Here is an 18,695-nt window from a genome sequence, read left to right as displayed (position 1 = left end):
GTTGACATTGAAGCAAGGTACTATGTAGTATTAGGAATTAAAATTTAACCAAAAACTGAAACACGACCTAACCACAATATATATTAAATATTTTCCAATTTCATGTGTTACATCATTTACTGAAAATTGTAAACCATATATAAATGATTACTATGTGCATGCAGTATTAAAAAATGCTGTAAACAGGTATCCAAAATAACTCTAATAACAGATTGAAAGAACCTGGAACATATTGCATATGCCTTGGATTCTCAAAATAAAACATATTTACAAAAAAAACCCAAAAGAAAGCACAAAAAGAAACCCAAAACAACACCAAAACACATAGACAATCTTTAAAGTACAGAGGTTAAGTAAGAACACACAAAAAAACTTGTAGTGTATGTAGAACAATTTTAAGAGTGTAGTAGTAGTGCTGCCTCAGAAGGAAATATGGCAAGAGCAGTCAGGAAGTCCATTGACAAGCAGCCTCCATTCTCAGTTCCTAAATATGCCCCTTTTGTAGTGTCCTCTGGGTTAAAGAGGCCAACTTTATTTGGCGTCTGGATGATCCTACGTGGAAAAATCTCTTTACTCACAGATGTGTTCTGCAGCTGGCCTTTAAAATCTCAAACACCAATTTGATAATGTACATCTATATAAAATTAAAATGGCTTCTGTTTCCTACTTGCTATTATATTACAGCATTTGAATAGTATTTCCTACTTTTCATTTCAAATTAAACATATCAGTTGATTTTGTTCTGGGAAAAGTATTTCTACTGAAAGACAGTTTTCAAGCTCCTTCTCTAATGTCATGGAATATAGAAATCTTATATTAAAACTTGGGCAGGTATTTCAAATTTCAGTTCTCTGTTAAAACAAGCAGCCGTCATTTTCCTAAAATTAGATGATTGGTACATAACTACCTTTTAACAGATATTTCAGGGAAAAACTGTTTTCTAACGAAGAAATCATTGCCTTAGAAGAACAACTTTCTTTGTATGGTGGTTCCCATAAAAATGTATCAATATTTGTATTTCAGCAGTGATATACAATTGTGACTCATTTTTATCAAGTTATTCACACTGGGAGTTTTATTGCTTGCGCCTTTCAGCAGCTTATTATGTGATTTTTTTTTTTTCTGAAGATGTTTTCACTAATCTAACATAATGGAAATTCCAAGATCTTTATTAGAAGTCTTTCTCATCTTTACTGTTTCCACTGTTCAGTGTACAAAAGCAAATTTCTTCTTCTTTGTCTTCTTCCTCTTCTGTAGGAAAGGCATTTTTGTTTTTCAGATTTTCAGAGGTTTTGTGTTCAATGCTATTTAAAGAAGTGTCACACTTCAGAAATGTTTCAGAATGACAGGTTTCTGCTGGATCTGCCAACATGGGAGAAAATTTTTCTCTAACTATATAAATTAAATTTATTCTTAAGGTTTGACATATTTTTGTCTTCCCATTGGGTAGCTCAGTATTTGTGCCTGTGATAAGATCACTGGGTGTATGTTTGGATACATTATTTTGACAATTTCTGGCATCCATGGGGTTTACATTCATATCCTCAGTAATATGTAACTCTCCTAAATTATTTGTGTCTTTCAAAGTTGAGGATGTAAGTATTCCAAAGTTACTAATAAAATCTAAGGTGTTATCAGCATAAAACCTATTAAAGATATTATTGGCTATATTATTGATAGAGTTACTCTTCAAAGTCACATAATTATTTTTGTCTGTCAGGTCTTGGCCTGACCATTCCAAATGTTCGCTCTTTTTGGCCAACAAATACGGACCCAGCTGGTTCTCAATATCAGATGCCTTTTGGTAGGCATATCCTCTCTGTTCCTCATTAACTGGTATTACTGTTACCATCAGTATTGGGCAATGTTGGCCACATATAGCATGGAGTCTATCCAGAGAATCTTCTTCATGAAGAGCACTTCTATCAACATTACTAACATTAGTTGGCTGAGACTGTATGGGTACAGCATTTAAAGGCTTTTCCAATGGATGCACCTTGTTATCAGGCAATCTAAATTCTACAGATGAAAAAGCTGGAAAATTGGTGTCAGCCTGTGTGGAAGCAGAACCTACCATGGCTGATGGATTGGTCTTTTCTTTGTTTGCTAGAGGAAGGATCTTACCATTGCGACTAGGTTTGCCTTTTGTATTTAACTCATCCTGAAAGGGGTCTGAATCACTATTATGAGGCATATTGAAGTAGCTGCAAAAATTTTCAGGGGGTTTTACCATGTCTTCAAGTTCTGAAGAAGGGATCTCATCGAGGGCAGGGTATTGATCCAGATTGCCAAAGTGATAGTAAGGAGCTTCATCACTGTTAGTTTCAACTGATGTTGTATCTAAATTACCATACATTCCAATCCGTTCAGGTGGTGATCTTCTTATCAAATGATTTTCTTTCAGAAGCCATTTGCCTTTATCTATCAATATTCCTTCATCTTCACTAGCCTGAATGCTAGGTTGACAATGTTGATTTGGAGATTCCCTGAAACAGTCATTAGGATAACTTGTCTCTTCTCTGTTAGGAGTAGATTGTGATGTTGGTAAAGGAGTATTTCCTCTTCTTGATATACTGTCATCTTTGTTTACATTTACTGGATATTCTTGTGATGGTAGTGAAGAATGTGACAATTTCTCTGCAGAACAAGACATAGGTTCTTGAGAAAAATAAATTATTTTTTCCCCCACTGCAGAGTGGAATCCTTCAGTATCCATTTGAAATACTTTCGACATATAAGGAAATCCTTTATGAAAGTCAGGTTTAAATGAAGCTTCTGTCTTGCCGTAGAGTCGTTCGATAGTTCTCTTTACGTAGCCAGTATTATAATGTCTTTCAAGTGCTTCCTCCCCACTTTCATTGGTCAAGTCACTGGATGCTCTAAAGTTATAATCACTCTCTTCAGTATCTGGTCTATAATCTGACCAGTCTGAAGTAGCAGGACTTTTTAAGCATTTTTTTAATTGAGAAGTGTCAGAACACATTTTATTCTCCACTTCTTCTACTTGCAATTTCTGTTCTCCTTCGGTCATGTCACATTCTGTAATTTGCTTTGATTCATAGCGAAATGATAAGGGAGAGGCTGTAGATAACCTCTCAGAGGTTTGCTCAGATATTTCTGCATCTTCCTTGTCATCCTGTACAGAATAATCCTCATTATTATATTCTACAGAGGTTTCAGCATCCAGTGTAAGTTGTTTTTTTGGGGTTTTGTCAGTATCTGCTGACTTTGGATCAACATCTTCATCTTCACTTCTACCAGCAGTAACATGCACAATTTCTTTTTCACCTTCTAACTCAGAAGTATCCTGATCTAAAATAAAATTGTTATCATTAGAAGTTACACTATGAACTGTGGAGTTAGGATCTACTGAAGATTCTGACTCTTCATTAATGAATGATGTATTTTGAGTTTTTTCATATAGGCTATCAGGCATTTCTTCATTTCTTTCTGGTGTCTCTATAGCTGATGGAAGGCTACAGGTATTTGAATTAGTATTGGCATATTGACCATCTAGTTGTGTTTTGGGAGCAATCATGTCTGAAGTCTCTGTTTCTTTACAAAGATCCTTCTCTATATCAAAACAGCTTTCTGATTCCCCAGTTAATTTTAGAGTTTCTTCAGAATTGACATTGTCCATTGCAATACAGGGCTCAACTGATTCTTCATGTTCATTCAAATGTATACCATTAGGAATTTCAGATATGGTCATATTCTCATGAGTGGAGTCCTGCTTTTCAAGTTCCTTCTTAAAGTGTAAGAACTTATTTTCTGTTGATTGTTGGAGATGTGAGAAGACAGCCTTCAGCTCATCAGCTTGTTCTACAGCTGCAGTTTGTTTCAGACATTTTAGTTGTGTAAATATTTCAGAACAGCTACAGGCATTTTTTTGTGGATTGTCTGTGATTGTCCCAGTCAAACGCTCTCTCAGATTCAGTAAAAGCAGCCAGGCTAGGAGAGCATTGGAGGAAGACCCAAAAGCTGAAGGAGAAAAATCTGAAAAGCTGCAAGCTTTTCCTATACATCCACTATGTTCTTTCTGCAGACCAAGCAAAGTTGATTGTAGTTCATGCAGCAACATGCTAGACATGCAATTATTCTGAACATCAGTTCCAATTTTCTCACTGACAATTGTGCAATCAGCTTGAACAGCAACTTCAGATTTTTTTCTGTGACATAGGTTGGTAATTTGAATGTCAACTTCTGCCATCTTTTTATCATTGTCATGTGCTTCATGGAACAAATGTAGCTTACCATCCTGATGAAATTCTGACTTTAGTGAATATTTGGCTTCTTCTACTATAGATGTATTAGAATGAATCCAAGAGCCAGTTTGTCTTTCATCTGAATCCTTGGCTGAGTCTTCTGAAATTCTCAATTTACCAATAGGCTTTAATGGTTTTTTTGTTAGATTATCTTCAAGTAGATGTTTTTCTCCAGTTACATGCACATTATTTGTGATAAATCTAGCTTCTTTTTCTACAGAAGCATCAGTATTTTCTTTAGCAGAAGAATGGGCATTGCTATTCTCTACAGTCCCTTCTTTTTTCTTTATTGGGGGTAAGACAGAATTTGATAATGAGTTTTTCAGCCAAGTCTGGACATAGTTTTCACGCAAATGTCCAACAACCTCCCCTTGAAAACCCTCCTGGCTTAGAGCTTCTAGTGTAATGGCACTCTCTGACATATTTCTCTTATCTACACCTTTACTTCGATTTTTCTTCATCGCCTTTTGCTTTTTCTCTTTCTTTGATGACAAATGTTCCAAATTATTCTTTTCTTTTTCAAAGCTAAGATTCTTTGGTACTTCTGACAATGGCTTTGAAGTCACTGATGAGCGAGGTGTCTGTTCAAAAGAACCGCTTATAAGATGTGTGCCTTCTTTCTCAATACTAAGTGTATCCTGACTGAGTTCAGATTCATTGTTTGAATCAGCTGTCATTAGACCATCTTCACTCTTTGCAGATGAAACTATACTACTTTTTTTCCCTGAGTTCAATTTTACCTTGGCCAACTTCTTGTTATTACTTCTTTTTTTTTTATTAGATGATGATAACCCATTTTGTTCCACTGAATCCTGGTGATAGGACTCATCTTCAGGACACATGCTTTTTTCAGAATTGGCCAAACCATCATTGTTTTTTACAAAATATTCAGTTCCTTCTTTCTGAGACATTTCAGAATATTTATCCATAGCTTCTATTGTGGAATCCTGTGTGATATGCAATCCTTCACTTTTAATTATCCCTGAAATGTCCTGATGCTTTTGATATTCATATGTACCTTGCTCTAGAAAGCTAGATGATTTTCTTTTCTTCTTCTTCTTTTTGGTGAGGGATGATGCAGATTGGCTGTTTTCAATGAGTGTTTTCATCACAGATTCAGTCCTGGCACTGATTTGATTCTCACTTTCAGAAACAGTAGGAAAGAATCCAGTTGTTGGATTTACTTTCTCAGTAGGACCCTTACTACCTGGAGGTGCCATCATCTTCATCTGGCTATGTCCACCACAGGCTGAATACACTGAATCTTGAGAAATAGTTACTAAATCAGCAGCTTGGCATTTTATTTCTTCTTTTGACTGACATAACTCTGAATATGTAATGAAAGAACTCACTGATCTTTTTATTTGTTTAATATCACATGACTTATGGATGTGATCTGCTGTGCCTGGCCTGGCTGTCTGGTAAGTTTTTGATGATGGTATGAAACCATTGCTGTTAGCTTTGGAGGCTGATACCAAACTACTATATGCACCTTGTCCCACAGCTGATTTCTCCAATATATTCTGTACCAATTCATTCTCATCAGGCAGTTTTAATGTTTTCCTATTTGTGGTTTCTACTAACTCACTACTTTTGTGGCTTACTTTAAAAAGCATTTCTTCTTTTATGTTTTCTGAAGAAAGCTTTAATAAACCATCGTCGCTCACCTCATTAAACTTTGGATTGCTGACACTTGATTTTTTTCTGCTTGAGTGAGCTACCATGCAATATTCAGATGTCTTTTCTCCATTCTCTATTTCCTCACTGTAGGAAAACTGTCTTATTGTCTTCTCTTGAACCTCTTTCTCAGATACCAAGGTGACACTTTCAACTACTGCTTTCTTTTGTCTAACACGCCTTGGCCCAGGGGTGGGAGGCCTATAAAAGCGAGGCCTGATATCTTCCTCAGGTACATTGCCTACATCTAAATCTGCAGAATTGTTCTTCTCAGAGACATTACAATCAGCAGTTTTCAAATCAGACTCTGATTCTTTGTCTGATACTTCCTCATTGGATTGCTGCAATAAGTCTTCCTCTTCTTTATTGTAGCTCTTCAAAAATGGAGCGTCTTTTGGGTTTATACAGTCTGATGCCTTTACATCGGATGAGCAGTCTTCCACATTCATTGCAGAAGAATCGCAAATGGAGATATTTTTGTCATCAGAAAGGCCAGCACGACTTACGGTGGTTGTCCACTTAATGGTTTCTTCCTCTTTAATTTTGAATCGAACTTTCATTTCCACTGTGATACTGCCATCTTGATTAACATGAACAGATTTCTCAATGTCATCTTGATACTGTGCCACAGATAAGTCTTCACCAATAACTGACCGATTTCCTTCTATCCCATTATGACTGTCAAGAACATAGGAAGAATCTGAGTTGTTATCATTTGAGTTGTTATCATTTGAGTTGTTATCATTTGAGTTGTTATCATTGCTGGATCCTTTATCAGAAGAAACTGAGAATATCTGAGATCTTGAACTAGAGTCCATTTCAGCTCTCACTACCAATAATTACGTTGAAGGAACACAGATTCAGTAGGTAGAAAGTAAAGCAGACAAATACCATGGATAAGGGTCCAGATGATGAGACAGCAGACAGGCAACAAAGGAAGATAAAAGAAAAAAGGAGAAAAATTAGTATTAAAGATGTTAATGAAGTGTGTTAATCTTACAGACTTAATTTTTTTATTTATTTTGCAATAGAAAGTACGGAAAAAAAACACGGTTAATCTTGCTGTTCATCTAAGTTTTTAGAGAGAGAAATATAAGAAAGTCTTAATAAAGAATTAAGCATTTAAATACTTGTCCACTTAATCTCATTTTAAAATAAGTTCTTTCTAATGCCAGAATTATGGTCTTATTTGACACTCCAAAGCCTAAAAAAGTACTAGATGATCTCATTTTATACTTAATTGAGAGCTGAGATTGCCTTGAGCTTTTCAATGGATTCATAGGCCCTCACTTGTTTGGGCTGCAAGCTTCCAGCTTTACTTCCTCTTCATGCTTTAGTGATCATTAATATATCATTTTCTGTTAGTTCTTACAGTTAATTCTAAAATGTGTCAGTCAAGGTGAACATATATCTCCTTGGGCTTAATCTAACAATCTATAGTACATGAGTAACTACTCTTTGTAATGTCACTGACACGTGACATTACTGTCACTGACACGTGAGGAAATGGCTCATATCCAGTCCTCTCGACTGGCCCTCTATAAGGAAGTAAACATTGAACTCCCTGAACTCCTTGTAAAATCTGAACTTAAATCATGATATTCTGAAACACAGGTAGGTATCTGTACTGTAGATAATGGTGCAAACTCAGCAAAGCCAATGAGAATACTTCTAGACTTCAGTGAATTTTGAATGTGGCCCAAAATGTGTTAGCATACACAATGTATATTCCCACAATATGTTTTGATAACTCTGCAATAACTTGGGTCTTTTAAAAAATTTTATCTCATTTCTCTCTCACAGTTGCTGCTGAAGAGATGAGAGCTAAAAAACATGAGATAAGAATAAAGTTTTGCTGTCTTCCAAGGTCTTCTGCATGTGCAAGGGAAACAGTGCGGGTAAATCCACACAAAGGTTTGCAAAACTGCCACTGATATCTAAATATATATGATCCACCATTTAATAGACAGGTTTCACTTGCAAAAAGAGTTTTAACACATGTAATATTAACTTATCTACATTTCTTGAATTTAAGCTTTTTTTGTTTGTTTGTTTAAGTGGTCTCACATCAAGACTTTTACAGTAATATATTACCATTATAGATATATGCCTATCACTTCAGGCAAACTGCCTTGCAAGTTTCTCAAGCATACGCTTTACCATGAACTGAGTAAGAAACAAATGTTGCACTAATTCCTCTAACACAGACCAGAACTTCTGCTTCTCTGTCTCAGGAAATGGAATTGAAACAAAAATCCTGAAATTTCATTTTCCGTGCTTTCATATCATCAATGATATCTCCTACGCCTGATATTTTTGAAATTCTCAGATTAAAGACAAAAAGAGGGTTGGGTTTTCCTCCCTCATTCTGTAATTGCTGTTAACTAATAATTAGAAATGGGAGATAATCAGATTCAGCAACTCAGGTTTTCTACAGTTGCAAGGCTCATTCTGTCTCAAAGCAAAATCTGGGTAGGATTTTTGTTTCTGCAGAACTTTCATTCTCAAAATGTTTTTACTCATTCTCTCTTGACTCATTAGTTATGCTGTGCAAACAGGTCTCAAGCTGTGCAAATCAAAGTACATGAAGGCTGAAAAAAACTAAAATTAATAGTTTGATGGGGAGATAATAAAGTGCAAGGAATGTGAATGGAGCTCCCTCAAGCAAACGGAAATCAAATGTCTTATATATTAATGTACTCCACAACACTGTCAGGGTTACTGTGGAAAGTCCCAGTACAGCAAAAATTACAGTGTTCCCTGGGTTCTGCACTACAGCAGGAAGCTGTAGCAAGAGTAGAGAGCACCTCTGGATTAATCAAGTTCCTGTAGACAGTACCTCAGCCCTACAGGATGCTCTAATGTCAAGAATTCCCACAGGACTTAAAGCTCTGGTACTACAGGATTTCATTTCCCTCAACCTCAGGATATTCATCTAGCCTAGCTTCTCTCCAAGAGCTCCTCATGTTCTTGATCATCCACTGGCCATTTCACCCTCTTCCTGACCTTATCAGTGCCACAACTCTGTGAGTAATCAAAGGGAAAGTACATATTTGTGTATCTTTTCCCAAACTTATTCAAAAAATATGTATAACAGCCATGAGGATGTAGGAATGGACAACACTCTGTTTAGGCAAAAGCAACTTCAAAAACATGATGACTTTTTGAGTGGATTGATGCTGTACTAGTTTTCTTATTTATGTGGAGCATGAGACAAGAGAAACCTGCACTTGTTAAGTTCTGAAAACTGAACAAAATTTTCCCCAAGCAATTCAATCTGAGCCTGAAGTAGTGTGAGGGGGTTTTTAGCACTGTTGTTATTAATTCTGACACCAGAAAAATTAGTAACAATGGAAACCAAATGAATTAAAACAAAATATACTCATAGGTTTGCATCCATGTTCTAAGTAAGTCTGTCGGAAACAAAATATGCTGTACTAGCTGAGTACTTAGCAGAAACTTGCATTTTAAAAAGAAATGAACCCTTTCACTTTGATCTTTCGTAAGCTTATAGAGGAGTCACAGCAGATATAAACAGTTTCAGCTGGCCTTTCTGAATATCCTTGATCCTAGTAAGATTGTCACTGTTTATGTCTTAAGCTGAGAGAGATAAACAAATTAATAAAATACTAATGAATTCAAAGAACTTACTCTTTTCACTTTCTGACTTGGCATTTGCTTTTGGGTACACACGATTTCCAATTCCAAGCAATTTAGCTGGCCGCAAATACTCAAGAGATTCATAATTGCTTGGTTTAAAAGGCTCTCTCCCTGCTGCAACTACAGCTCCAGAGCACAATATCAGGGCCTGAAGATTAGGAACCTGGAAAAAAAAGTAACATTAAATTCTCTACCTTAGTAACCACCAAAAAATAATGTAAGAGGTTTATCCTTTTCAAGCTTTAATATCTTCACTTCTTAGTCTCTACATTCATTTGCAGCAAACTATTAAATATGTATCACAAAACGGAATTAATTTTTCAATTCCTATAAGGCAATTCCTATTTCTGTGAGGATATATCTTGTTATATAAATATATTGGATAATTACTTCAAGAAGGAACTTGGATCCAGATGAAAATTTTCTTAAAATTTAAGTGTTTGTACATGTAATTTTGTTTCATCGTTGCACAGTGACTGTTCATAGGCATGAAATATGAGTATGCATTTGGAGGTAGGTATACATATGAAGACATACTTGGAGGAAAAATTCAGAATACAGCACAAGCAGTTGACTCGTACTTCCACAATGGAATAGGACACAATCACAGAGTGTTATACTTTGGAAAAGACCTCCGGAGGTCATGTAGTCTAACTCTCTACTCAAAGCAGATCTGACTGGATCAAGGTGCTCAGAAGCCTTGTCTGACAATTCTGAATGTTCCAAAAATATATTGCAAGATAATGCTTACAAACTTCACTAACTAGTAGGCAATATGGTCAGTTTCCCAACCCAATACACAATTTCAATAAGTAGAGCGCAAACAGAAGATTTCCCTTGAGCTCTTGGAGTTCTGCATGGAATTCTCTTTCTAGATACCTGTTAAAAGTCACCATCAGTGTTTTTCTGTGGTTAAACAACAGACAGAAAAAACACTGAGTTAAAATTATAAAAATACTATGTGAGATTAAAATCTGGATTATTAGTGCTGCAACATCTGAGTTTAGAGGTACAGAACCTGGTCCATGGTTTGAAAACTGTAATAGGCAATCAGGTGAGAGAGTTCCAAGTCATTAATGGCAAACCACTCTGTACTTGTGCAATGCTAAAAATATGTGTGGCCATTAGATGCTCTTTGTCATGTTCTAAGACATAAAAGTCCCAGATAAACAACATTAAGACTAAAGGAAGATTTTTAGTAAATGGGTAAAAGTATAGAATTAGAAGCCTGCCTGAAAGAGGCCTGAGTAAGAGAAATAAAAGTGGGGTTTTTATTTTGCTTAAAATGAAATGTGTCCTCACTAGCTTCTCTCTGCTCCCAAGACTCCAGTATATTTCCTCCAAGCTAGTAGTCCTTCTGAAGGGGGAAAAAGCATTGAAAGTAGACAGATGAAATTTAGAACATCAGATCATACATCAGGACCATGTTACAAGCTTATAAAAGATACAATTTTTATTTAATTTAAAATAATCTAGGAGAAATTATTTTTTAAAAAGGCAGTACACATCCATATTCTCACCTTTCTGCCATCAGTGGTATAGATTTTCACAACTGGATATTGCATTAACTCACTCATATAATCCAGAAAGGCCTCAAATGTTTGTGTATTTTTCTTTCCCAAAACTATGGTGCGCCTAAGTCTCACATCTCCATTTTTGAAAACAAGCATCTTTTTGGGAGTTGTTATCCTGCTTTCTCGATGGCCAAACCCATCTTCATTCTGCCTTGCTAATTGCACAGCTCGACGACGAGCGCTGACAGGCCTGCTGATCTGCCAGGGCAGTGGCTTTTTGCTGGCCTGTTCCAGGTTGATGGGCTTCATTTTCCTCTGATGGGAACAAATATAGGATTTTCCATCTTCAAGATCCTCCAGACTGGTGATGCTGTGTCTCCCTCTTGGTGTACTAATATTCCTAACTCCAAAAGGTAATGGGACCCGTTTGGATAAACTATCCAGCAAGGCATCAAACGTCTTGTAAGACCTGCTATTAACTACCATTTTGATTCCATTAAACTGGGGATCTCCACTTTTATAGAAACAAATCCGTTTTGCCACAACAGGTTCAGTAACATTGAAATGGCGTGTGGATAAACTCTGTTCACTCTCAGATGAGTTTGGATGATTCACTGAGTAACTACTTGAAGGTGTTTCACTCATTTTGACAGCAATCTGGAAGAAAGAGGAGAAGAATGTTAAACTTTTCTTATGACTAGTAAAAATATGATCTACATTTTGAAAGGTGCAGAAAGAGGATTTATAAGAAACCAACAGCAGCATGTTGTGCCAAAAATCATTGGATTTAAATGGATTCAAGCTGTTATCACTAAATTCCACAAAGACTACAATACTGTCAGATTAAGTCAGCACACCTCTACTTGCAAATATTCCCAAAACCCTCCAATGTCATTTCAAATCAGTTATAATTTTGGTACAAGAGACCTTTTCTTAGAAGGAGGTGGTTTGTCAGTCCACCCTTCCTTGAGGATGAAGCTAATGACATTTAACATTTAAGATATTTAAGAAAAGTCCTTACTAGGAGGGAGCAATTTGTGCTTTGGTACGAGCCTTTTTTAGTCCAAAGTAGCTAAACTGAAAGACAGTGCAATTCATTCTGATCTTATGTTCTAGTTTCATACCAAGGCAAAACCATTGGAGTCAGAGAAACGTCTCCCGATTTACTGCACTGTAAACTATACCACAATAAGGCTCAAAAAATGTGTTAAAGTGAAGTTGCATCATAAATTGACAGATCATTTGCTTTTCTATTTTAAGATTTATATCTCACGGTACCTATCTACTACAACGATCACATTTATACTGAAGGAAAAAAAGCTACTGACAAAATAAGGAGTTTTTAGTAAAAGAAAAGTCTTTAAGTCCCACAAAAAGACGCAAAAATTTCAGGTACTCTTCAGGAGAAGTAGCCTTGAAGTGAGAACATTTAAATACTGGTCTTACAAAAACAAATTATTTCTGATAACCATATAGATAGTCTTCATGCTTGCAAATAGAGCACCACTACAACAATCTTTCCATTTTAATCCAATCTAAATATAGATACTATAATGACAACCCTTTAAGTGACAAAATAACTTAATGGCTGGCTTGCCTTGACTGGAACACAGGCTAAAAGCTGTCAACTAATTAGCCACAAGGAAACAGTTTTAGTAGAGTTTTACTGAAAAGCTACATAGCAGTCTCAGCAAACATTTATCATCAAAATAATATAAATTCAATTCTTTAATGATATCACCTTGATATAACTGCCATATTGAGTAATGGAACAATCTCTGGCTAGTATATCGTTTTCATAATGAAGCTATGGAAAACAGTATTTTGATTATTTTAATACTACGTATATCAGTTCTGAAATTGATAAGAAAAAGGTATATTTCAAGATAGTGAAGGTTCAAATAAAGTCAGATTTGATAAGATTTTATCTTACTGTGTTCTTACAGCTTTTCCAATAACACACTGATTCAGCTCAGTTGTTTTTCCTGAACTAGGAGTTGATTATTTTGAACACTGATCAGAACACAGGAAGAAATGTATCCTTTTAAGACATAATTTATGCTGCAAAATATACTCATCTAGGTGCTAAAACTAAAAGATAGCCAAGCAGGTCTGCACTAGAATGTTGTACTCCAAAACTGATCTACGTAATCACAATTCTGTTCAAAATAAATAAATTTTAAAAAATTAAAAAGAAAAAAAATTTAATTAAGGAATATGCAAGAAGAAATTTTCAAGGTTGGCTGCAGCAACTTATGTAACCCAGTCCACAATGGCTGTTGAAATGGCTTACTTCCTGTAGGAGGGAGGAGCTCCACTTCAACTGAAACCACTGAGAGCTAGAGCTGCTCATCTTTTTTGACACATCTACTCATTAGCTGAGTAAATTTTCACTATACTTCTATATTGAGAGGCTGACAGGTGATTTAGACTAGGGATTCAATTTGAACTTGACATTTTATGCTGCATGTGTCATTCTGCTTAGCTGGATATGCCTAGAGGAAATCTATAAGGGCATTTTTGCTGCTAGCTGCAACACAAACTTTCCTACTCTCTTTGCAGAGCAAATGTTCTACTCCAATGAAAGCAGCAATGACAGCAGTAAAGTTCTTGAGTGAACTGAACATCATGTTAGTCCATTTCAACTGGCCAAGACTGGAGTCTGATAGTCCAGTCCAGGATCTCTGGGGGAAAAGTATTATTAACAACAATCCCCAGAGGCAGAAATGAACAGGCACAGCTCCTCAGCTCCTCTCTAACTGTATGATTTGATTATTCACTCTTACAAGAGATAAAATAGGTGGATTTTCTCGGGAGACCATTGACATTAATCACTTTGGAATTAGCCGCTCAGAAGCTGTTCTAGATACTTGGGCTTGTGAAAAACATTCAGTTACATAAGCATCAATGTTTGGAAGAGAAATACAGTATATTTTACATAAAGATAATTATTAGACTTAGTCTTGATGCTGTGGAAGCACTGAAATCCAAGACAAAGAGGGAATATACATATCAAGACAGAAAAAAGACAATTTTCAGTGTAAATACAAAAGAATATAAATCCACAAAACTAAGAAAAATGTTTTCCTTAGCAAAATTGATGGTACACCTTTGTTCAGCACACCATGTCTCTAGCATTAATTTTAATGGCAAAAATTGTTTATGCATCTTTCAGATACCTTATAATTGCATTTTACAAATGCAAAACATTTCAAAAATGAACAGTCAACTTATTGGAGAAGTTACTTTTTCATGCTACAGGCCACCATACTGCAATAGCTTAATATCATCATAAATATACTATCAATTTTCATGCATAAATGATATTATTCTAAAATTAAGAAATAGCTGATATTACATGAAACAGGATGTCTATTAAGATATTTTGGCAACTAAAATATTGAGAAATTTATTCTCCAAGAAAATCAAACAGAAATCAGAACTTAATCCTTTTCCCTGCATTCTCATAAACAAAATCACTCATTCAATGTTTATGCACAAAGCTAAATTCTATAAAGACACTAAGTGGAACACTTCATTCTAAATACATAAGAATACCTTCAATGCCATAGAGCAGGTAAGCATTGCATATAATTTTATCATACTCACCCCCAGTCCTATGTAAATAAAAGAGAGTATTGCTTGTTTTCAGAGATTTATAAACTGTAGATGTGATTGTCTTTGTCTTAGTCCAAGTATGCTCAGCCAGGAAAAACATCATAATCCACTTGCCTAATCTCAGCTAATGTGAATCACCAGACCAGGTTCAGCACAGGCAGCCACTGTTCAGAGCAGAATGTCTAACATCTCACCCAGCAAGTCCTCTCATATGATGTTAAAACACTGCTTACCTTCTAAATATTTCATTTGTATAATTTTCTATTTACTTATATTTCTCAAGAGACTCACAAAGCCACATAAAATAAAAATGAGGGTGGGGAATGAAGGTTATCTAATATACCTTCTTGTCAGAGTAGGTTTATCATCCAAACTAAATTCTTTAGTGATAAAAATTTTTAATATGTTAAAAATGGAGCTTCTACCACTCACCTTCTGAGACTATTTATTAGCTATCTCTAATTATTAGCTGTCCCTAATTCTTGCTTTCCTTCATTTACTTCCTCAAGTTGATCCTCTTTGTGCTAAATATTCTCCCATATTTTTCTCTGGTCAGATAACACAATGAAAATAGTTCCACAGTTTCTTTAGCAAGAGTTAGTAAAACATTACAGTCTGAAGGAGTTTTGTCATCCATGAGGCATTCTTTATTTCTACATATTGGAAAAAGGGCAATGATTATTAGTGTGTGTGAATATAGTTCAGGAAGAGACAGGAGGATTATGTTTAACTGTATCTTAGCTATACCATGGAATGTGGAAATTTTTTTTTCTTTTTCCAGTGGAAATACTATGTTCCCAGATGGTAACTGTTCCATCTAATTGCCACCAGAAGTATAATCTGATTTGGAGCTTCTTTGCTTAATCAGGATTACACCAAACTCTCAAAACTAGCTGTGTAGAACAGTAACAAAAACACTGCTCAGTAGACACTACCACGACATGCTGTAATGAGTTTTTAACTAGTCTCCTTAGTAGAGTATTCAACATTTATAGAAGTTGTAAAATACCACTTCAGTTCCACTTTCATAAAAGGCATAGGTATGAACAAAGATTAAATTATAATCTTACAGATATTTTGCTATAAACATTGCTTTTTAAAATAATATATTAATATAATTATTTAGGTCCTTAATCTACCTTAGCTAATGTACTCGTATTCTAGTCAGTATTCTGTTGTTTACACTTGTTCAGAAGATGAAAAGTGCAAATTCTATTCTGATGTCTTAAAACTAAACTGCTTATAACAAGAATTTATATTGGGTTGGATTTCTCTACAGTGTAGGATTTAAAATATCATTGCTACCCTCATTAACTTTCCAGTGCATGCAAAGACACTTTCAATAAATAGCTAATCCATCAGCAGCTTCTGTGTATCACTAGAACTGGGGACTCAAGAGATCATACTGCTGGGACCTGGTGAAGATGACAATCAAGTGTCACCATTTGACAGTGCAAATGCCTCTTATTTCTCTAAGACTTCAAGAGGCTTGCAGAGCTTGTGTCCAGACATATGTAGCTTAAAGGCCCATTGCATTCATTCTTGTACTCCAAACACTTCATATATTCTGAAAAGATAGAAAAAATCATCAACTTTACAGTAAAAATAGCATCAATAGAATTATGCTTTATTCAGGCTTAAAGCTAACAAGCCACAAAAAAATTATCACTCTCTTAAAGCTTCAACATTGACACAGAAACACCTTTCACCCATTCATGTGGGCAGCTTGGCTGATACCCATTAAATTATTAGTTATGCAAGAACTCAGCCTTAATATCTGGAGAACAGTTGTTCTTTACATATAAACCTTTTACAAAGAAAAATTGGGAAATATAAAATTAGTCCAGAAAATTTAGGCAAGCAAAATGAGGCCACATGAGAAAACATACCACTGATTAAAATTGTAATGGCAAGCACATTTACAATTTTTCTGAGTTGCTGTCATTCTCACAAATGACAAGCCTGTTTATCTCCAAAACATCTTCAGTTTTAGGTTCTGATACTAAATATTGCACTTAACTTGTAGTCAATATCCCTGTTGGTCCCATTTTTTAAGGGTTATTGACTGGGCAATAACTGAAATTATGGCCATATCACTGTGAGGCTGTCACTAACTTCAGTTCTTTTCTCTCATGGAAAAGAAGCAAAAAGAGGCAAACTCATGTTTGGCTCTTTGTGAACACAGTGCCAGATAAGTACAAAGGATCTACTCTAATGACCACATGCATCAGTGGAAGTTTTCATTTTGATTCCAAAGGTTGTTTTCTGGGAAGGCAGTGGCAGAGACATGGCCAGTTGAAGGTCCAGTGCCTGCAGTTAACACCATCCTATGAGGCAAAAGGCCTAAGTCCAGCACCCGAAGCAAACACTTGGCCTGCCAGGTTCAGCCCAACCTGGGCTGAACCAAAGCTCAAGTGGAAGTTTTCAAAGTCAAAAGTTTCTAATTGACTCCAAAATTCTTTGTATGAGACCAGCAAAACACAGCATCAAAATAATTGTAACAAATATTTTTATCATTACTCTTTCTGATTGTGACCTATCTGGCCTCCTTTCCTATGGAGTTTGCTTCAGTAACGGAACTGATTAAATGTTACAAGTACCTAAATATAACCTAACACTTTCCACCTCCTTCTACAAGTCCTCAGTGTTTCTCAAGACCATTATCATATCTAGGAAAGTGATGCTTAAGAAAGAAAAAGTATGTTAGCAATTACATTCGCATGTTTGCTGATATATCCTTTTTTCCTTAGCAGATAACCAGCATTCCAGGTTGAGAAACATAAGCAGCCTTTTCTGCAGCATTATCCTGAGTCCGAGCAGGGTCAGATCTGTGTGTGCTCTGACTTCCCTGCCTGGCAATCCTATGGCCCTTGAACGACACCCTTTGTTTAAGTCAGAGCCATATGGAGCAGCAGTTAACACTTGAGTATTTTTATCATTCAAGAGTGAGTCACTTCTTCAGAAAGGGCAGCTGCTCCACCAGTTAAACTATTGGTGTTGATCTCATGCCCCAAGAAAATGCTGATAACGTGCCTTATATTTCCAAGTCCCTGCAACCTCTTATACTTCTGGGGTTTTTTCTTAATTGGACTGCACAGCAAGGTATGGAACTAGGAAACTGCTATCAAGCTAAAAAGGAAATTATCACATTAGAAGCAGGGCCCTGGGTCAAGTTCCCTTCAGTGTGCCCAGCCTGTTTACATCCTTTCCAGCAAAGCTTTCCAAAAATGTGGCACTATTAATATGTTACTACTGATAAGATTTTGAACCCTCACATTACAACAGCATTTTACTGTTTGATATACATGAACTCCTTATCAAGTTAATCCTCACAGACTTTTATTCATTAAATTCTCCAACAGAGATTTGATAACCAACAGCTGAGGATGCAGAATGAGAAAAAGAAGTATGCCTCTGGGGAGGAAAACAAAACAAAATAAAAGCAGAGCTCTGCTTTTAAGAGAACTCTGCCTGGATAGTTAGCTGAATTGAAAAACTCCTGTTTGAGTTGCTCTGGTTTTTGACCACCACTACATTTAACTCAAATCTAAACACCCATTTGTGTTCAGTACACAGATTCCACTGGGAAATGTCTGGCCTTGCAGAAGTACAAATTGACCCATCATCTTTAAGTGAGTTAGAATTTAATTCTGGTGTGTACAGCTTATCTCAGATTTGAATGCATAACCGTTCTCAGAAGACTTTTTTCTTATTTTCTTGCCTCAGATGTATTTAACCATCGACAACTACCTTCTGCTCTGCAGCATATACTAACTGAAGGGAAGGGTCAGCCATGTTCTCATATTTTTCTGAGAGTGAACATCCAAAAAAAGAGCCATCCTAGACTGCATTTTCATTTCCTTGCATTGCATTTACATAAGTCACTGCAGTGATATGTGAATGCATGCAGAGCATCTCAAATTCTTTAAACTGGAAAAAAGTGACTAGCGATTTTTCCATA

At 35.9% G+C, this 18,695-nt stretch overlaps 1 protein-coding gene across 1 annotated transcript in view; it reads right to left on the bottom strand.

Moving 5' to 3' along the window:
* Positions 1-11,767, bottom strand: part of RP1 (RP1 axonemal microtubule associated) — a gene marked incomplete at its 3' end in the record, with an annotated part of 163,329 nt that extends 151,562 nt beyond the window's left edge. Inside the window, 3 exon segments of the mRNA XM_082284668.1 lie at positions 1,176-6,771; positions 9,594-9,765; positions 11,123-11,767. Of these exon segments, the coding sequence (XP_082140794.1) occupies positions 1,176-6,771; positions 9,594-9,765; positions 11,123-11,761 (6,407 nt within the window). The 5' untranslated portion in view covers positions 11,762-11,767.
* Between the last annotated feature and the right edge of the window lie 6,928 nt (positions 11,768-18,695).

The sequence above is a fragment of the Coloeus monedula genome, assembly GCF_965178545.1.
Source record: "Coloeus monedula genome assembly, chromosome: 1".
Classification (NCBI taxonomy): Eukaryota; Metazoa; Chordata; class Aves; order Passeriformes; family Corvidae; genus Coloeus; species Coloeus monedula.
The sequence above is the reverse complement of the archived record's forward strand: the minus strand, read 5'-3'. Positions and strand labels throughout refer to the sequence as shown.